The 19,095-nt window shown below is 46.1% G+C and overlaps 1 protein-coding gene across 1 annotated transcript; it reads right to left on the reverse strand.

Moving 5' to 3' along the window:
• Positions 1-3,750: 3,750 nt before the first annotated feature.
• LOC121792256 (nuclear transcription factor Y subunit B-8-like) lies at positions 3,751-17,750 on the reverse strand. Its single transcript, XM_042190128.1, has 8 exons — positions 17,699-17,750; positions 16,678-16,861; positions 16,299-16,331; positions 5,024-5,120; positions 4,872-4,877; positions 4,705-4,785; positions 4,539-4,589; positions 3,751-3,831 (listed from the first exon to the last, which is right to left on the reverse strand). The coding sequence occupies exons 1-8, from the start codon at positions 17,748-17,750 to the stop codon at positions 3,787-3,789; spliced, it is 549 nt and encodes a 182-aa protein (XP_042046062.1). The 3' UTR covers positions 3,751-3,786.
• Between the last annotated feature and the right edge of the window lie 1,345 nt (positions 17,751-19,095).

Genomic DNA, 19,095 nt, shown 5'->3' on the forward strand with positions numbered 1-19,095 from the left:
TTTAAATGGAAAATTAATTAATTAAGTAAATAAAATATTGTATTAACTCAGTAAACAAGATATGATAGCTATAAGGATTTTCTGTTTCCGATTAATGGTGGGTGGCCGCTTGAGACACGTGTAAGGCTACGATCTATTGAGAGGTTTTCGGGTTATTGTTGCGGCCTACTTTGTTTTATTTGGGCTGGGCTACTCATGTCTATCTTCAGGTGTAAGTGTGGGCCCATTACTGAAATATTACTATTCATGACTTAATTAAGATGTTCAGAGTTTTGATGGATTTTTTAGTAAATTATGTTAAATATAAAAACTAGGGTAAATGTGAGATTTATTTCTTAGCGGATAAAGTCAAATCCTTCCGAGGATGTGAGTTCTCGCTCCAAAAATAATAAAGATTTGTTTTTAATGAGAATATTATGCAGGCAACGAAAAATTACTAATATAACCGAAAAAGATTAAAGGAGAAAAAAGCGCCAGGCGAATACTACTTCCTTCGTTCTATAGTAATAGAGTCATTTTGTATAGAGTCATTTCCCTTTTTAGTAAAAGCCAACACATTTTTACACACCTACTTTACCCTCTCTTACTTTATTCTCTCTTCAATTTTCTACCTTTTTCATTTTCCACTTTATTTAACTCATCTAACACAATTTTTCTTAATATTCGTGCCGAAAAGAAATGTCTCCGGAACGGAGGGAGTATATGACTGGAGATAGATATACCCAAGAAGCTTCTGTTAATAATATTTTTGTAAAGTGTAACGAATACATAATTGATTGTAAGTTGTTTCTGATTAAGTATTGTTTGATTTTATGAATTTTTTTTTTTGGGATATAGTTAGGAGTGACTAGTGAGGGTTAATTGGTTATCAGTTAATTGAAAAGCAACTTGGTCCATATCTCATCAATTTTAATAGAGTACGGATATGAAGGGTTAGTTCAAATTGTTTTCCAATATAGAATAGCTGAACTTGTGGCTCTACATCATGGCCTATAATTATGTAATTTGAATACCCAATTTTTCTTTATATTTATTTAATGATATACTCATTGATCTACTGTGCATTGATAAATGACTTGTTATTTGAATTTTATAAACATTTTTTTTTAAAAAAAGATGAACTTGTAAATATGATATAATCACTTGGTGTATCGTGATTCCAGATTCAAAGAGAGAGACAGACAGCCTTTGAAAAAATCCTGAGAAGTTGAGTGCGATAGTTGGGAGGCGAAATGATGATTGAACAAATTATAGAAACCGTATTGAATAGAAAAAACTTATCATAAATAAATACTCCTAAGGCAACCCGCAACGCGTCACGCGGGTGGCCCGGAACCAGTCACGCAGGGACGGGACGGCAGCCCGACGCGTTGCGGCGCCCCGTCACCATCTCGTCACGAAGCCCGTTCCGCTGGGACGTAACGCGGGACAGCTCGCCACGCGCCGCGGCGACGTGGCGCGCTCCCAGGCCATGCGTGACGCCCACTCGCCGGCCCGCGAGTGGGCGTCGTCACGCTGACGCAATAATTATTTTTTTAAAAAAATCGAATTAAATAAAAAAAATAAAAAAAAGTGAAACGGTAATGTTACCGTTTAAAGAGTCGTTTTCAATTTTTTTAAAATTTTTTTACTCTATAAATATTCGTAATTCATCCTCATTTCACACACAACTACACATATATTCTTTCAAATTCATCTCCATTTCCTCTCCAATTTTCATCTAACATCTAATCACAAAATGTCCGGCGACGGAAATTCCGGCGGTGGCGGCTCCCACGCGTGAGATCTCAACGCGTTCGGCGACTGGGGGAGCATGTACAACACATTGGGTGGTTCCGGTTCGTCGACGCCAGGCACCCAGGGTTCGGGCACGCCGGGGGGTACCAACCACCCAATTTTGATGTTGATGCATACACCCGTCCCTCCACCCCGCGGTATTCGCAGGGATTATCCCAGATACGGGAGGATTATCCGGTTCAACCCACTCCCGAAGAAGGCCGAGGCGGGGGAGGCTCCAGGGCGGAGGCGGAGGAGGATGTGGAGGATCTAGGCCGGCATCCGTACGGCCCCAAAGAAACGTTGGCGGTGTACAACGCCTGGATCAGCGTCTCGTACGAACCCATCGTCGGGAATCAACAACCCCGGAAGTGCTTCTAGGAAAAGGTCACCGAGGCCTACCACGAGATTAAGCCGAAAAAGACCCGCTGCCGCACATATAAGATGCTCCGCGCTCACTTTGACCGAATCGACAGAGAGGTCAAACGATTCTGCGGCATCTACAAGAATGATGCGGCTCATTACCAAAGCGGAGCCACAGGAGCCGACATTCTGAGGTCGGCTTTGCGGGTCTACTACGAAGACACCGACAAACAATTCAAATATGCCGATGTTCGGGAGGTCGTCAAGGACGAGGAAAGGTGGGCCGGCGGTGTGCGGTCCAGCTCGGGATCGACCTCGAAGTGCACGAAGCACACGACGAGTGGCCAATACTCATCTGGTGAGGGCGGTTCGAGCATCGGGGCACAAGAGTTTGCCTCGCACGATGAGGAGACCCCGGCAGACGATGCCGGGGGGTCCTCCCGTGGGCGCCGTTGGCCGCAAGAGAGAAATGCGGCGAAGGCGGCTAGAGGGAGGAGGGGCCGAGCCGAATCAAGCCAGGCGGGCTCGGGCTCAGGGGGACCCTCGAACTCCCTTATGTCCATGTACATGACCGCCACAATGGCAGACACTTCCCGCTTTACGCCCACACAATACAAAGTCTGGCTTAACAGAGTCCTGTTTATGGCGGCACAACTTGGTATCCCGCCTCCAAGTGGCCTTAGGGCACCTCCACCGCCTTCGGGGGATGATTCGCCGACGGAGTAGTTTTTTTTTATTTTCTATAAAATTGTATTTTAAATTATGTCATTTTTATTTTTTTATGATTTTAATTATGTCTTTTTTTATTTTTTTAAATTTTAAGTTAGTATTTTTATTTTATGTTGTAATGTTATTTTATTTTTAATGAAGTGTGCTTTATATTAATTGAATTTGGTGAAAAAAATAAAAAAAATGAAATTGAATGAATAGTAATTTAAGGGACGGTTAATGGACGGAGGGTTGCAGGTTCCGTCCCTTAGTTAAGGGATGGAGTAAAAAAATACAGCGGAGCCCGCAAATAGTGTTTTAAGGGACGATATAGTGACAACGTTGTAAATGACCTAAAAGCTATTCTAGTGAATACCGTATTGAATAGAAAAAATTTACCATAAATAAATACTCTTCAAAGCTATTCTAGTTGAATAGACCAAAATATAAAAATATGATTACTCTTCATGCAAAAATAGTAGACATTATTAATTTTCAAATGTAAAATAGCATGTAACCTCTAGTTGGCCACAAGTATTTGCTTCCCCTACCATCCCTTATGCCAAAATTACTGCAAAATCTCTAAGCCATATTCCAATGGAGCAAGATTGCGCGGTATACAATCATACCATTACAAGTTAAACATGATTTAATTCCAAATTAATAATATAAGATTACGAATATCGAAACCTCCCACAATCAATAGTAAAAGGGTAGACATGGCAATGATATATAGTAAGGATGAAACTTTAGATGGATAGGACTCTCGAAACTGTGAAGCTAGAAATTTACAGACTCCGACGGCTACAGCATCTATAACTAAATACAGCTTTGCAGTAATGTGAAACCAGCTTACAACAGACATAAAATGCATCTAGAGCTCTACCATATCTTTAACAGCACGGCGGTTTTAATTTGGTCCAAGGTGATAATCCATTTCTAGTCCATGCCTCGCATCGGGACCATCATGTGTTGAGCTTGTTGCTACAAATGAGAAAGGGAAACTGCGCTAAGAATCACATTGTCCAACAACTGGGAAATGTAACGCATAAAGAGTAGTACTATCAATCAGCACAAAACTTCTGATTCCCCACATTGATTCAAACAACACATATGTGGTTGGAGGCTAACCACAAGTTAGATATGCCCGGATTGATTAGAGATCAATAACACTAGCATGTTTTATTGATACTAGGCTAGAAGATTTCAAAGCCTTCTTTTCCTATTTGCAACCTCTCAATGAAAAAAATGATAGTCTGAGCATTCAAGTTATTTAATTTCATCAGTAAATAGCAGTCGATACTACATAACTGCACAGATCTAAGAACAAACAGTTAATGTAAACATACAATATGCCTACAGAAGGAGAGAGTACATATACTAGTATTACTTTTGCAACTTCCCTTTTCCATAAACAGCTCATAAAAAGTAAGCAGACTCAGCACCACATATATACATTTGAAATAAAGAAACTGGGAAAACATATTGCAGCTATTCATTAGTTTTTCAGATAGTGCATCTGGAAGTCCCATGAAGAATGAAACATGCAAACAAGAGTCAATTTAAAAGTTCAGAATTCCTTGAAGAACCTCCCCATCTTGTGCAAGACAGGAAATAAGTTTGCACATATATGTAAGCATAGAATTTACAGGACCGTTAAGCGACAATGAGAAGCACAGTGGTCGAGATACCTGAGCATTTATGTAATTCATGCCTTGTGAGAATGAACCCTGGTGAAGAAGCTTTGGAAATTGCAGGAAAATATGACATATAATCAGTACTTTAAAATCTATTTCCATTTTAAAAGGACAAGTCTGAAAGAGAAATATTTCTTTGGATCATCATTCAACAGCGTACCTGAGAACTCGGAATTTGCTGCTGTAATCCATCTTTCTTTGCAGATCCATCTGTACCTTTGGCTGATCCCTTAGTATCACCCTGAAAAAAGTTGAACATAGATCAATTGCTATTTTAATAGCAAAAAGGGTTGCATTACACTGGAAGCATCATATGAATAAACTCACCTCCATCTGCCACCACCGAGAGCATGTCCCGGATCATAGATTCCAGAAAAGGGTAACAAACACATTATCAGTTGCAACACAACACAAAATAGTTTTATACAGATAAAAACCAAGAAACTTGTAAGGAGAAGGAAAAATGAGGACATAATTACCTCTCTGTACCTATTCAGGTACACCTTAAGAGGATCAATGTAGTCTTCAAATCCTAAAGTTGCCATAGCCCATAGCAAATCATCCCCATTGATTGTTGATGGGGTGCGTACTAAACAAGCCCAACAGCAATGACGGCCCATCAGCCCAAAGCCCAAGGAAGAGTATGAGTTCGGCATTACCAAAGAGTTCGGCCTCAGCCTACAGCTCGGTAGAAGCCAACCTATCAAGCTCTGCTCTCAGGTCGGCATCAAGCTCTACTCTCAGATCGGCAACCAAAGCAGGAGTATGAGTTCGGCATTACCAAAGAGTTCGGCCTCAGCCTACAGCTCGGTAAAAGCCAACCAATCAAGCTCTGCTCTCAGGTCGGCATCAAGCTCTACTCTCAGATCGGCAACCAAAGCAGTTCGGTCTCAGTATTCGACCGAACAAGGAGTTAGTGGACCCATACAGGATGTCCAACACACCCACTACCACGTGGTGTCAACTCAGGCCACGATCGTAGGCCATGACCTACGCTACATCCACGATCTTAGGCCATGACCTACACGACATCCACGACTTAGGGTGGAGATGCAAGCCACGATCTTAGTTCCATATATAAATAGAATTTAGATCTGATATGAGGGGGTTAAGCTCTCTAGAGATAAAACATCATATAGCAAGTCTGTGTTGTAAGCTGTAAATCCCAGATCAAGCAATACAATCTTGCCCTCCCTTCTTCCCGTGGACGTAGATTTACTTCAGTAAATCGAACCACGTAAATTCCCTGTGTCGTAATTTACTTTTACGAGCATTCATCATCATCAATAATTCGCGGAATCATCACTGGCGCCGTCTGTGGGAACCAGAGAACCAAATTTGTGATAAAGCGAATTTTTGACCATTTTTTCCACCCAAAAAATGCATACCAGATCGCAGAGTACCCGTATTCCTGCCCGTGAGAACCAGGAGGAAGCCAATCCATCCCATAGGTCTGGAAAACAGCCTAGGGATAAATCCACCACCAGTTCTCATGGCGGAGGAACAAGCCGCTCCAAAAATCGTCCCACTGAGTCTTCCCAGCAGCCCGATTTGAACGAGGCTGTCAAGCTGTTTTTGGCTGAAAAGCAGGAGGAATTCTTAACCTTCCTGCAAAAAAGCCAAAAGCAGCCGGAGACGAAAACGGCGGATTCTCCCTCTCCCTCCATACGAGACAGTCACTACCGCAGTAGTGTCATGTCTTCCAGGAGAAAGAATCCTCGGTACCGGAATCACAGGAGAACTCCATCTCCTCCATACCGAAGAAATGTCGGGTTCGCCGTGTACGGAGCATTGAGGACTCCGTTCTCGGACGATATTACCCGAACTCCCCTACCACAGAACTACCGAACTCCGTCGATAACCTATGACGGACTCGTGGATCCTCATGATTTCTTGGGACGCTATCAATATAACATGGCGAACCAGGGTCTCAACGAGGTCCACATGTGCAAGCTGTTTCCCGAGCTGCTCATCGGGAACGCAAGAAGGTGGTTCGATAGCCTCCCCCAAGGCAGCATTAGATCTTACCGAGATCTAATGGATGCATTCCATAGGAGGTTCTTTCAGAAAGCGGAAGTCCGAATCACTTCGGCTCAGCTGCTTTCCATTCGTCAAGGTCGCGACGAAAAAATCAGCGACTTTATGACAAGATTCCACAAGGAATGCCTGCAAGTAGACGATCTCAACGATCTGCTTGTCATCTCGGCATTCCAAAATGGAATCCTGCCCGGAGCTCTCTACAGGAAGCTCGTTGAGTGCGGTCCGCAGACAGCTCAGGAAATGTGGGACATTGCGGACCAGTACTCCCGGGCCGATGAGGCAGACCGTCGCAAACGGTCGTTAGACAGCTCATCGTCCCGAGGAGACAGAAGGAAGCCCGATCATAGCGATCAGGGGCATCCTCGCCGGACTCCATTTGAAAGAATTCAAAAGGCTCCGGTACAAGACAGATTGGGACCCCGTCTCAATCCCGAGAAGCCGCCCGCTCAGTTCGTACCGCTGAACAAGCCGAGAGCGGAAATTTTCGAACTGCACTCTGACCTGTTCGAAAAGCCAAAGCGGATGACGAAATCAGCCGCGCGCCGACCCCGGGATAACTACTGCTCCTACCATCAAGACCACGGTCACGATACCGAGGAGTGCAGAAACTTGGCTGCAGGTATCGATGTTCTTGTGAAAGCAGGGACATTAAAAAAATACCAAAGCAAGCAGTCAAAGAAGAATAAAAAGCAGAGAGGTGCGAACTGCGCTCCTCAAGATCCGAAAAGGCAGCCGGATCCCGAAGACGATGACGAGCCGCAATATGATGGAGTAATCCAGACTATCGACGCTCTCCCTGCCGGGAAGACCAAGTCGTCCCTGAAGTCAGAGCGCAGAGGCTCCAATCGAGAGGAGCCAACGCATAAAAGGCTGAAGCAGGACGAAGTGATTACGTTCTCGGATGCTGATCCCGTCCCGGCCATCTCTCCTCACCAAGACGCCATTGTCATCCAAGCCGGAGTGGCAAACAAACTAATCCACAGGGTGTTTGTGGATACAGGAGCGTCGGTTAGCATTCTTTTTAAAGAATGCTTCGACAAACTAGAAGTGGACCCAGCTCGGCTCAGTCCGGCTCCGCTTCCCCTGAAGAGCTTCGCCCAGGAGGACACCCGCCCTGAAGGTATTATCAGCCTTCCGATCACGGTGGGGAAAGCGCCTACTAGCTCCAGTACGATGATTGAGTTCTTTGTGGTAAAAGCTCGGTCTCCGTACAACATCATCCTGGGAAGAGACTGGCTCAACGCAGTTCGGGCCGTTTGCTCTACTTATCATCTCACCATCAAGCTCCCCACTAAAGGGGGGATAGCGGTCATCCGAGGTGATCAAAAGAGAGCAAAAGAGTGTCTGCAGATTGCGCTTAAAAGTGCCGAGCAATCAGATCGGCATCATCAAGCATAGCAATCACAGCAGCCGGAGTCAGAGGCAAGCGAAATTACCGAAGTCACACCAGAGCCGAACTCAATGACCGTTCAGTTATACGAAGATGATCCGTCCAGAACGGTCAAGATCGGTTTCGCGGGAACGCCTCTACTCCGAGAAAAGACCATCCAGCTCCTCAAGGAGTACAAAGATGTCTTTGCATGGTCTCCGTTGGACATGACCGGAGTGCCCTCTGAGGTAATCACTCATCGGTTAAATATTGATCCATCAGTCCGGCCTATAAAACAGAAGCAAAGACTCTTTGCGGCAGAAAGAAATCAAGTCATCCATGACGAAGTCCGCCAATTACTGAGAGCGGATGTGTTATTCGAAGTGAAGTATCCTTCGTGGGTGGCCAATCCTGTCATGATCAAGAAAAAGGAAGGAGGATGGCGGATGTGCATAGATTTCACCGATCTAAATAAGCACTGTCCCAAAGATTGCTATCCCCTTCCGAACATAGATAAAAAAGTAGAAGCTTTGATCGGCTTCGAAATTTTCTGTTTTCTTGATTTATACAAAGGCTACCACCAAGTCTTAATGGATGAGATTGATGCTTCAAAAACGGCCTTCATTACTGATTTCGGCATTTTCGCTTTTAAAAAGATGCCATTCGGTTTAAAGAATGCCGGAGCCACTTATCAAAGGATGGTAGACAAGCTTTTTCGGCACCTGATTGGAAAGGAGGTCGAAGTGTATGTTGACGATATAGTCGTCAAAAGCAAAAGCACTTCGGAGTACGAGCACAACCTCAAGTCCACTCTCAACGTGCTCAAGAAAGCCAACCTCAAACTTAATCCCCAAAAGTGTACCTTTTTGGTAGATTCGGGAAAGTTTCTGGGTTGTTGGGTTTCAAAGGACGGACTCAAGGCAAACCCCTCAAAAGTTCAAGTCGTTCAGAACATGGCAATGCCGAAGTCCATACATGACGTGCAAAGGCTAACCGGATGTCTAGCCGCACTGAATCGATTCCTTTCCCAAGCAGCCGAAAAGCAACTGCCGTTCTTCAAGGTGTTGAAAAAGGCACCAAAGTTCGAGTGGGGAGCCGAGCAGAAAAAGGCCTTTGACGAGCTCAAAAGTTACCTAGCCGAGCTTCCTATTCTCTCTGCTCCAACCGAAGCCGAAGTAATATTCTTATACTTAGCGGCATCGGATCAAACCATCAGCGCGGTGCTTGTACGAGAAGAAGGCCTAAAGCAGCTTCCCATCTATTTTACAAGCCGAGCATTAAGAGGTCCAGAAACCAGGTATCAACCTCTGGAAAAGATTGCTCTGGCATTAGTAAATGCAGCAAGGAGACTGCGGCCATACTTCTATGCTCACAAGGTATGCGTCTTAACTGATCTGCCACTTCGGCAAGTGTTGACCAAACCAGAAGCATCAGGCAGAATCGCCAAGTGGGCTATAGAGTTGGGAGAGCACACAATTGAATATCTACCTCGGAAAGCCATCAAGGGACAAGCCTTGGCAGATTTTCTTGCAGAAGCAAAGTTCGATCAAGCAATTCCTGTTATTGCCGAACAGAAGAATTCTGCCAATGCCGAGCTAGCACAGCCCTTGGAATCCGAAGTAGAGCCGCCGGACTGCTGGAGCGGATTCGTAGATGGAGCTTCAAACAAAATGGGAAGTGGAGCTGGTATTTTACTTGTCGCTCCCGACGGACACGAGGTAACCTACTCACTTCGGTTTCTATTCCCCACTACTAATAATGAAGCCGAGTACGAAGCCCTCCTGGCCGGACTCCAGTTAGCGCAAAGTCTGCTCGTCAAATCTCTCAAAGTCCATTGTGATTCACAAGTCATAGTAAATCACATGTTGGGTACAAGTGAAGCTCGTGACGAGAGAATGAAGAAGTATTTGGACAAAGCGCAAAACATCAGCCGAAGTTTCTCCTATTTTCGGATAATCCGCATTCCCAGAGCGGAAAATAGCCGAGCAGATACCTTAAGTAAGTTGGCCTCAGATCCGAGCTCAAAGGTGGAAGAATTAATGCATCGAAGCACTGATGAAGCCGAGGTACATTCAGTATCCAGCTCGCCGAACTGGATGACGCCGATCTTGCGGTATCTGGATCAAGGACAATTGCCCGAGGATAAGAGAGAAGCTCGGAAGATCACGTGCCGAGCACTTCGGTACGAACTTCATGAAGGAGTCCTCTTTAGAAAGTCTTACCTCCAGCCGTTGTTGCGGTGCGTAGGACCAGAAGAGACGGACTACATCCTCAGAGAAGTTCATGAAGGATCGTGCGGTAGCCACATCGGAGCCAGAGCTTTAGCTACAAAAGTTCTGAGATGGGGATATTATTGGCCAACCATGGTACAAGAGGCAGTGCAGCTCGTCAAGAAGTGTACGAAGTGCCAAATTCATGCAAATGTCCCAAGGATGCCGCAGACCGATCTATACACTATGCAAAGCCCTTGGCCTTTCATGCAATGGGGCATAGACATAGTGGGACCACTTCCTCAAGCTCCTCGGCAAATGAAATTCCTTATCGTTGCCGTGGACTACTTCACGAAGTGGGTGGAGGCTGAACCATTAGCTACGATAACGAGCTCAAAGGCATTGGACTTCGTCTGGAAGAACATAGTGTGCCGATTTGGCATACCCCACATCCTCATCTCGGATAATGGGACTCAGTTCACCGACAAGACGTTCAAGAATTGGTGCCAAGAGCTGAACATTCAACAGCGGTTCACTTCGGTCTCCCATCCCCAAGCAAACGGACAAACGGAAGTAACGAACCGGATTCTGGTGAAAGGGTTAAAAGCTCGGTTAGAACAAGCCAAAGGACAATGGGTAGAAAATCTCCCTCAAGTCCTATGGTCCTGCCGAACTACACCAAAAACCTCCAACGGTGAAACTCCGTATAGTCTGGTGTACGGCACTGAAGCCGTAATTCCGGTGGAGATCGGCGTACCCAGTCCCCGAACTCTAAATTTCTCCTCAGAAATGAATGACGACGGACTGAGAGCAGAACTAGATCTCGCCGAAGAAAGAAGAGAATTGGCGTGCATAAAAGCAGCCAAGTATAAGGAGCAAGTAGCCCGGTATTATAACCAAAGGGTGAAAAAGCTTCAATTTCAAGTGGGAGATCTCGTCTTGAGAAACAACGAAGTAAGCCGAGCAGAAAAGCTGGGCAAACTCGAACCCACATGGGAGGGTCCATATCGGGTGTCAGAAGTCCTCGGCAAAGGGTCTTATAAATTGACTCACATGTCAGGAGAACAAGTACCCCGAACATGGCACATCTCCAACCTCAAGAAGTTCCACTTGTAAGAGACAGTCCGGTCAGTCCGTCTCGTGTCTATTTCGGTCATAGGGGTATATGTTTTTATTTGTTTGTTTCTTACTTGCACCTTTTACTTGTCGTTTTTTAAAAAAAAAAAAAAAAAAGTTTAAAGTTTTTTTTCTTTCATCTTTTTCATTTTTTCTCTATGTGTTTTGTCTCGATGTGCTTGTCGTCTCTTACAAATGGTACCAAGGTATATCGTTCTTTAAAGACTGATCCCCTTTTTAGATCGATTATTAAAGACTATTGTGAGTCCAAGCTTCTAAGGAGGATATAAGACCACAATTCAGCTTAACAAGCAGTCCGTCTGAAACGAACTGCAATAAGCCAACGATTGTGAGTCCAAGCTTCCAAGGAGGATACAAGACCACAATTCAGCTTAACAAGCACTTCGTCTGAAACGAACTGCAATAAGCCAACGATTGTGAGTCCAAGCTTCTCAGGAAGATACAAGACCACAATTCGGCTTAAGAAATAAGCACTTCGTCTGAAACGAACTGCAATAAGGGAAAGTCCGATCCACGCGATAAACCTCGCCGAATTAGGACGACCAAGTTCGGTCAAAGAAGTTTACCTCATAAGACCGGGGACGACCATGTCTAGTCAAAGAGGTTTACTGCATAAGACCACTTCGGTTAACTGGGAAAGTCCGATCCACGCGATAAAACTCGCCGAATTAGGACAAGGGAAAGTTCGATCCCGGCGACAAAAATCGCCAAATTAGAACACAAACCAAGTCCGGTCAAAGATGTTTATTTCATCAGACCGAAGACGAGTCCGGTCAAAGATGTTTATTTCATCAGACCAAAGACGAGTCCGGTCAAAGATGTTTATTTCATCAGACCAAAGACGAGTCCGGTCAAAGAAGTTTACTTCATAAGACCAAGGACCAAGTCCGGTCAAAGAAGTTTACTTCATAAGACCGAGGACAAGTACGATGAAATTTTTTCGCTAAGCTGTAAATACAGTGTTAGAAGCGAAAACAAAATTTCATTTTTCAAATCTTGTTCGGCATACAACTCCGCTACCCTACAAAATGGCGTTACGCTATTACAAAGGACTATTCTACTGTCCAGGGTTGCTGAAGTTAAGCCACCTATCTGCAAAATCCTCTGGAAGCCGAGTTCGGTTGTTCCGAGCAGATGAAGAATAAGCAGGTCGACGAGATGCTATCCTCGACCCAACGCCTCTTCCCCGAGCCCGAGAAGTCCTAACACCTCGGCGATGAAGAGTCTCTGCAATAAGCATCTGCTGATCTTGCGCGCTCATAGTCACAACTCCTCGGCGAATTTCAGTCCGTCCCTGTCTTGACGATTCCGGTTGCTCCTGAGCCCGTTCTCGTCTTGACGTTTCCGGCTGTTCCGGAGTTCGTTGTTGACTGGGAGTAGGATTTTGAACAAGGGAACCAGAGGTTTGATCTGGAGTGCGAGCATCTGTTGGCACGATATGCCGAAGGAATCTTTCTATGGAGGGGCGCCGAGAAAGAACAATGTTGTACCGAGAAGCCCAGCGCCGCAATGATTTCACAACTTGTTGGCAAGCCGAGCTCTCCAGCGCATTGTTCCTCCGGAGTACATGATATTCCTCCCACAGTTCGTCAACTCGACTCTGAACATCTGATATGGTCACTCCCCCGCGCACACGGATGTAATCCTCGTACGCAGTCCTCTCAGCAATGGTCGTATTCAGCTCGGCCTCCAGATCCTTCTTATCGGACTCTAAGTCCTTATTATCGGCCTCCAGCTTCACTAAACGAGCCAGAAGCTCGTCATTGTTCGTCTGATCGGCTATAGCTCTTTTCTCAGCTTCGTCTAAAGCCGAAGAGTACAGCCGTTTCCAGTGAAGTATCTCCATCTCCTTGAGTACAAAGCAACTATATTAGTTCGGCAGCTGTACCGAGCAGATAGTAAAATACAACAGGAGTAAAGGCGAGTACGAAAAGCTATACGAAGACAAGTGTAGAGAATTTTTCATTCACAAGGAAAATTTTTTACACTAGGAGGGCTTCAAGGCCATTTTACAAGGAAGAAACCAGAGTAAGAGAAGGGAGACGAAATCATACTCCGCCAGCTTTGTCTCCGGCTCCTCGCTCTGGTTCAGCTTCTTTCTCCTGAGCTACCTCAGCCTCGGCCTCGCGTCCTGCCGGCCTCGCCTCCGCCTCCTGATCGGCTTCCTTCTCCGGATGCCCGGCCCGCTCGACTTCGGCCTCCGGCTCCAGCGGCTCGGCCTCACCCTCTCCGTTGTAAGTCGAAGCGGGTGAAACGGGTCCCACGGAGGCAAAGATAGCCTCCAGGTTCTCGTCCCGATCAGCTCGACAACTCCGGACTCGGTCTGCAGAAAGCAGGACCGAGGATGAAGCGAGCTCCTCAAGGAGCGGCAGATTCTGAAGCCGAGCTGCTATCTCTCGGCTGTACAGAGGCAGCACGACGTCGGCCCCCTGCTCGCCCTTATCGGTAATTAGCCTTACCAGACTACCGACAAAGGCCGAGAACTGGCTGCTCAAAAAGAGTTTCTCCGTGTAAACACGGAGAGCCTCCCCCTGGGCAGCCACGGCGGCAGCCTCCTTCTGAGCCTCCCGGTGCTTCGTCTGCTCTTGCAGGATGATGAGCTGGTTTTTGGCTGACCGGGCTTCATCCTGAGCCGATATCCTAGCAGCTCGGGCCCTCTCAAATTTGGCCTCAGCCTGTTCGGCCAGACTACGAGCAAGATGCAACTCCTTCTGCATCTCCTCGTAGTCGTGGGATGCTTTGGAGAGCTCTACGGAGACGAGCTTGGCTCTCTGAAGATGAACAAGGAAAAAACTCAACAGAATGGCCATCAAAAAATGTGGAAAAGAAGCCAAGTCAGAAAGCTTACCTCCACAAAATTCGTCGGCCATTGAAAAGGCTCAGGGACGTGTTCCGGGATGTCTGCAACCACCTCGGAGATGACCAGGTCTTTCCCCGGCACTCTTGGGGACTCATGAAATTTCCCCTTCCCTTTAGCCGAATACGACTCCGGCTCTTTCGGATCCGAAGAAGAGGTTTTTTGCCTCTTCGGATCCTTCTCGGCTTCAGACGCCGAGCGAGGGGCTCTCTGCCTCTCCGGCTCCACAAGCTCGGAGGACTTTCGGATAGCCTTATTCAGCATGTACACTGCCAAAAAGCAAGAAAGCAAGGTTAGTTTTCTTCGCTAAAGCAGTAGAGCATAAAGATAAAGAGAAATCCTCACCCTCGGCCTCTTCGTCCGAAGACGAGATGTCGAACACGACGTCGCCCTTGACGAGCTCAGACTCCGTGTATTGTTTCCTAACTATGGGAATCTTGTTGAGCTCGCCATCGAGCTCGTCCAACGGTTCAGGCCGAGGGTGACGGATAACGGACTTCGGCCCTCTCCAGGGAAAACTAGGAGCCGCGGTCCTATCATAGTAGAAGAAGCGGTTTTGCCACTTCGGCCACTTCGTTTTACAAAAGGCCCTAAAAGGCTGTACAGGGATCAAGTAAAACCAAGACCCCTTCCTCTTAAATTGAAAGAATTTAAGGATCGCCTTCAAAGACAAATCCCTTCCTAACCTACGGAGTTCGGCAGCGAAGGCCGACAAGTGCCTCCAAGAGTTCGGAGTCACCTGGCCTAAAGGAAGCTGAAAAAAATCTAGTAAATCTATAAAGGCAGAAGGGAGGGGGAAACGAAGCCCGCATTCTAAGCAGGCCTCGTACACGGTGGCGTAACCCTCCGGCGGGGAGTCAGCCCTATGATCACCGTCAGGTACCACCGCCTTCCCCCCAGGAAAAGAGTATTTTTCGTAAAGGGATATCACAGTATCCTTACTCAAGATACTGTGAAAATACTCTACGGTCTTCTCCCCGGATTCTTTCCGGCTAGAAGACCCCTTACCCCCTTTTCTACCGCTACCAGACTCAGACGAAGAAGAAGCAGACATGGTTCTTACTCTTTGAAAGTTTGAAGAAATCCTGAGGAAATTTTTGAAAGCGGAAGGAAATTTTTCACGCAAAAGATAGAGAGTGCAGAAGAAGCCAATAGCAAAGGTGTTCAAATGATGAAGAAAGGCGGTATTTATCAGATTTGGAAAAGATTTCAAATCATCGCACCGTTTCATATCCCACCTTTTCAGGATTCGACGGCCGGATTTTACTGTCGCATTTAATGCCGCATTTAATGCAGTCACGCGCAGGGCACGTCCCCTGACTTCAGCCTCCCCCGTACCCTTTTCCAGAATGCCGAAGTGACTCGCTTCGCCGAAGTGATTCACTTCGCTTTTCGGGGGGGGTAGTGATGGGGTGCGTACTAAACAAGCCCAACAGCAATGACGGCCCATCAGCCCAAAGCCCAAGGAAGAGTATGAGTTCGGCATTACCAAAGAGTTCGGCCTCAGCCTACAGCTCGGTAGAAGCCAACCTATCAAGCTCTGCTCTCAGGTCGGCATCAAGCTCTACTCTCAGATCGGCAACCAAAGCAGGAGTATGAGTTCGGCATTACCAAAGAGTTCGGCCTCAGCCTACAGCTCGGTAAAAGCCAACCAATCAAGCTCTGCTCTCAGGTCGGCATCAAGCTCTACTCTCAGATCGGCAACCAAAGCAGTTCGGTCTCAGTATTCGACCGAACAAGGAGTTAGTGGACCCATACAGGATGTCCAACACACCCACTACCACGTGGTGTCAACTCAGGCCACGATCGTAGGCCATGACCTACGCTACATCCACGATCTTAGGCCATGACCTACACGACATCCACGACTTAGGGTGGAGATGCAAGCCACGATCTTAGTTCCATATATAAATAGAATTTAGATCTGATATGAGGGGGTTAAGCTCTCTAGAGATAAAACATCATATAGCAAGTCTGTGTTGTAAGCTGTAAATCCCAGATCAAGCAATACAATCTTGCCCTCCCTTCTTCCCGTGGACGTAGATTTACTTCAGTAAATCGAACCACGTAAATTCCCTGTGTCGTAATTTACTTTTACGAGCATTCATCATCATCAATAATTCGCGGAATCATCAATTGTCTTCCTTTTCTCTCTCTGGCACTTGTCACTTGCCCTTGCATCACACCCACCAAAAAATGTTCAGCTTTTGGTCTCAAAAAGATCGATACAACCTAATGATATATGTACATAGAAAGACCAAAGACATCGAAGATGGCTATCCATTAACACTAGCCAGTGAGCAGATTAACACATTTTCTCATAAGCACGCACAAAATAATTTAAAAAATTGGATCAAACTAGATGCCTATACCTAAATAAACACTTGAAAATTAAATGCAAATTACATGTGCCCAAGTTTTGACAGAAACCCAAGAAGAAGATTCGAATACGTAACAAGTCAGCTCTTTTATCCAACAAAATGCAATCAAGTCAGCCAAAATTAAAATCCATGGACATACTCGCTGGTGATGAAGCTAATAAACTCGGAAACACATTCCTGCACCGTCTCCTTGGCATCCTTAGCAATCTTCCCATTCGCGGGAAGTCTCTTCTTCATGATCCTGCTGATATTCGCAATAGGAAGAAACCTATCCGGCTCACCGACTCCGCAGCGCGGGCTTTGATCTCCTCCGCTGTCGTGGCCTATATAACACCGATACGCCACCCTGTTGCCGTATCACGTATCGGATACGTATCCGATACCGATACGCGACGGATACACCGTCGATACGTATCCTGGGCGTATCCGCGAGCTGGGCCGTATTGGGCCGGGAAACCTCAGATTCGATACGTATCCTTCGGCGTATCCGCGAGCTGGGCCGTATTGGGCCTTCATCCTCCTCTATCTGCAAAGATCTGAGGTTCTCCTCTTCGAAATCAACGTCCATCTCTGTCGAAGAACTTCGCAACTTTCAATTTACGAACTTCAATCCGATTTGGGAACAAAATTGACAGTTAATCGGATATGAAGAAGAAGAAGAAGAAGAAGAAGAAGAAGAAGAAGAAGAAGAAGAAGAAAGGGGAGGCGCCGCTATTGCCTCAACTAGGGATTGAAGAAAATTGGAAATGGGAGAATGAATTGGGCAAGAAGTAGTCACGATGGAAAAGGAGTATATTTGGGGCTCATTTTTTGGGCCAATTTATTACTCCATTAACTTTGTCTAATTTTGTAACTATAAATAAATATTTTGATCAATATTATTGGTAATATGGATAAGTATAACCAAAAAATCGATGTGGTGTAATCGACCATAAAAGAAATTGACACTAGCTTTTAATATTTTGTAATTTTATTATTTTTATTTGTATAATAACATTAGAATATCTATTTTGTAATTTATTATGCACTATTATTATTTATTAAAAAAATAGTTAAAACGTATCCGCGTATCGGGTTGTTTGGGAAAGAGCCGTATCCGCGTATCCGTATCCTTCGGATACTGATACGCGTATCCGTATCCGTGCCGCATAGGTCGTGGCTGCCACAGATGGGGCTCCCCGGAGCTCCCTGCGACGAGTGCCCGTCCGCCATGAATCTAGCATATTAAAAGAAACCCTAGGTCACGATGATACGCAGCGGGTAAACGCATGGAGAGAGAAACAGGAGGGATAACCGTTAGTCCGTTACCTGCAAGGGGATTCGTCGAATTTTGTAATTTGGGCGCGAGAGGAAGGATCGTAGGGTTGAGAAGTGAGGAAGGAGACGACGACTGAGATTGAGGGATTGGAAACGAGTTTAGGTTTATCAGCACCGTTGGTTTTTCTAAATTTATTTGATTAGGTGTTGGATGCTTCTACAATATCACCCCACGTGTCCTCTGTCGGTCTACCGTATTATAGCTGATCTACGACGACGTCTTGAACTTTTCTTTTCTTTTCTTTTCTTTCCTTGCGACAAATAATTGTCTTGCTGCATTTGTATTTCAACTTCTGGAATTTGGACTCACAAAAATAGTAAGACCATCAGCAATAGCGGACGTCCACGCGGAATTCCCACTGGTGTGGGGGAATTCCGTGGCTGACGTCCACCATTGCACGTCCCTTCCATGGATACGGAATTCCGCGAAGGATTTCGCAGTTTCGCGGCCATCGGCGGAATTCCGCGGGGAATTCTGCGCGGACGTCCGACATTGCGTTGACGCCCGCGGAATTCCCGTTTAATGCATTAAATTTTTTTTTTCGGTTCCTTATACATCTCGTTGAACTTCATTTCATTCGTACCACTTGTATTAACAAGTTTCTCTCTCTAAATTTCTTTTATATATTCGTAATGGCCGGTAGTGGTGGTGGTGGTGGTGGTGGGCATTATGAACACATGATGCGGATGATACACGCACGTGTGCGGGAGGCCGCTGAGAGGGAGGAACAAGCGGCCGCGGCGGCGGCGGTGCCTCGACCTATCCATCGCGTCGCACTATAGTCTCCCGGGATCACCTCGCTGCCCACAGGCAGTTGTACGAGGATTACTTTGCGCCGGAGCCGCGGTTTGGGGAGAACCTATTCCGGCAACGGTTTAGGATGCATCGGCCGCTCTTTATGCGTATCGTGGGCGCTTTTGAGCGTCGATACGGGTATTTTAGGGTGCGGGAGGATGCGGGTGGTAAACCCGACCACACGCCAATTCAGAAGTGCACTGCTGCAATTAGGCAGTTGGCATACGGAGGTTCGGCAGACATATTCGACGAGTACCTCCACATCGGCGAGACGACTGCGCGCGACTGCCTGAAGTATTTTTGTCAGGGCGTTAGAGAGATTTTCAGGGATAGGTATCTTCGGAAGCCTACCCCCCAAAGATTGTCAGGCTCTGCTGGATATGCACGGGAATCAGCACGGGTTTCCGGGGATGTTAGGCAGCATAGATTGTATGCACCGGGAAT

This window comes from Salvia splendens, chromosome 2, assembly GCF_004379255.2.
Source record: "Salvia splendens isolate huo1 chromosome 2, SspV2, whole genome shotgun sequence".
NCBI lineage: Eukaryota > Viridiplantae > Streptophyta > Magnoliopsida > Lamiales > Lamiaceae > Salvia > Salvia splendens.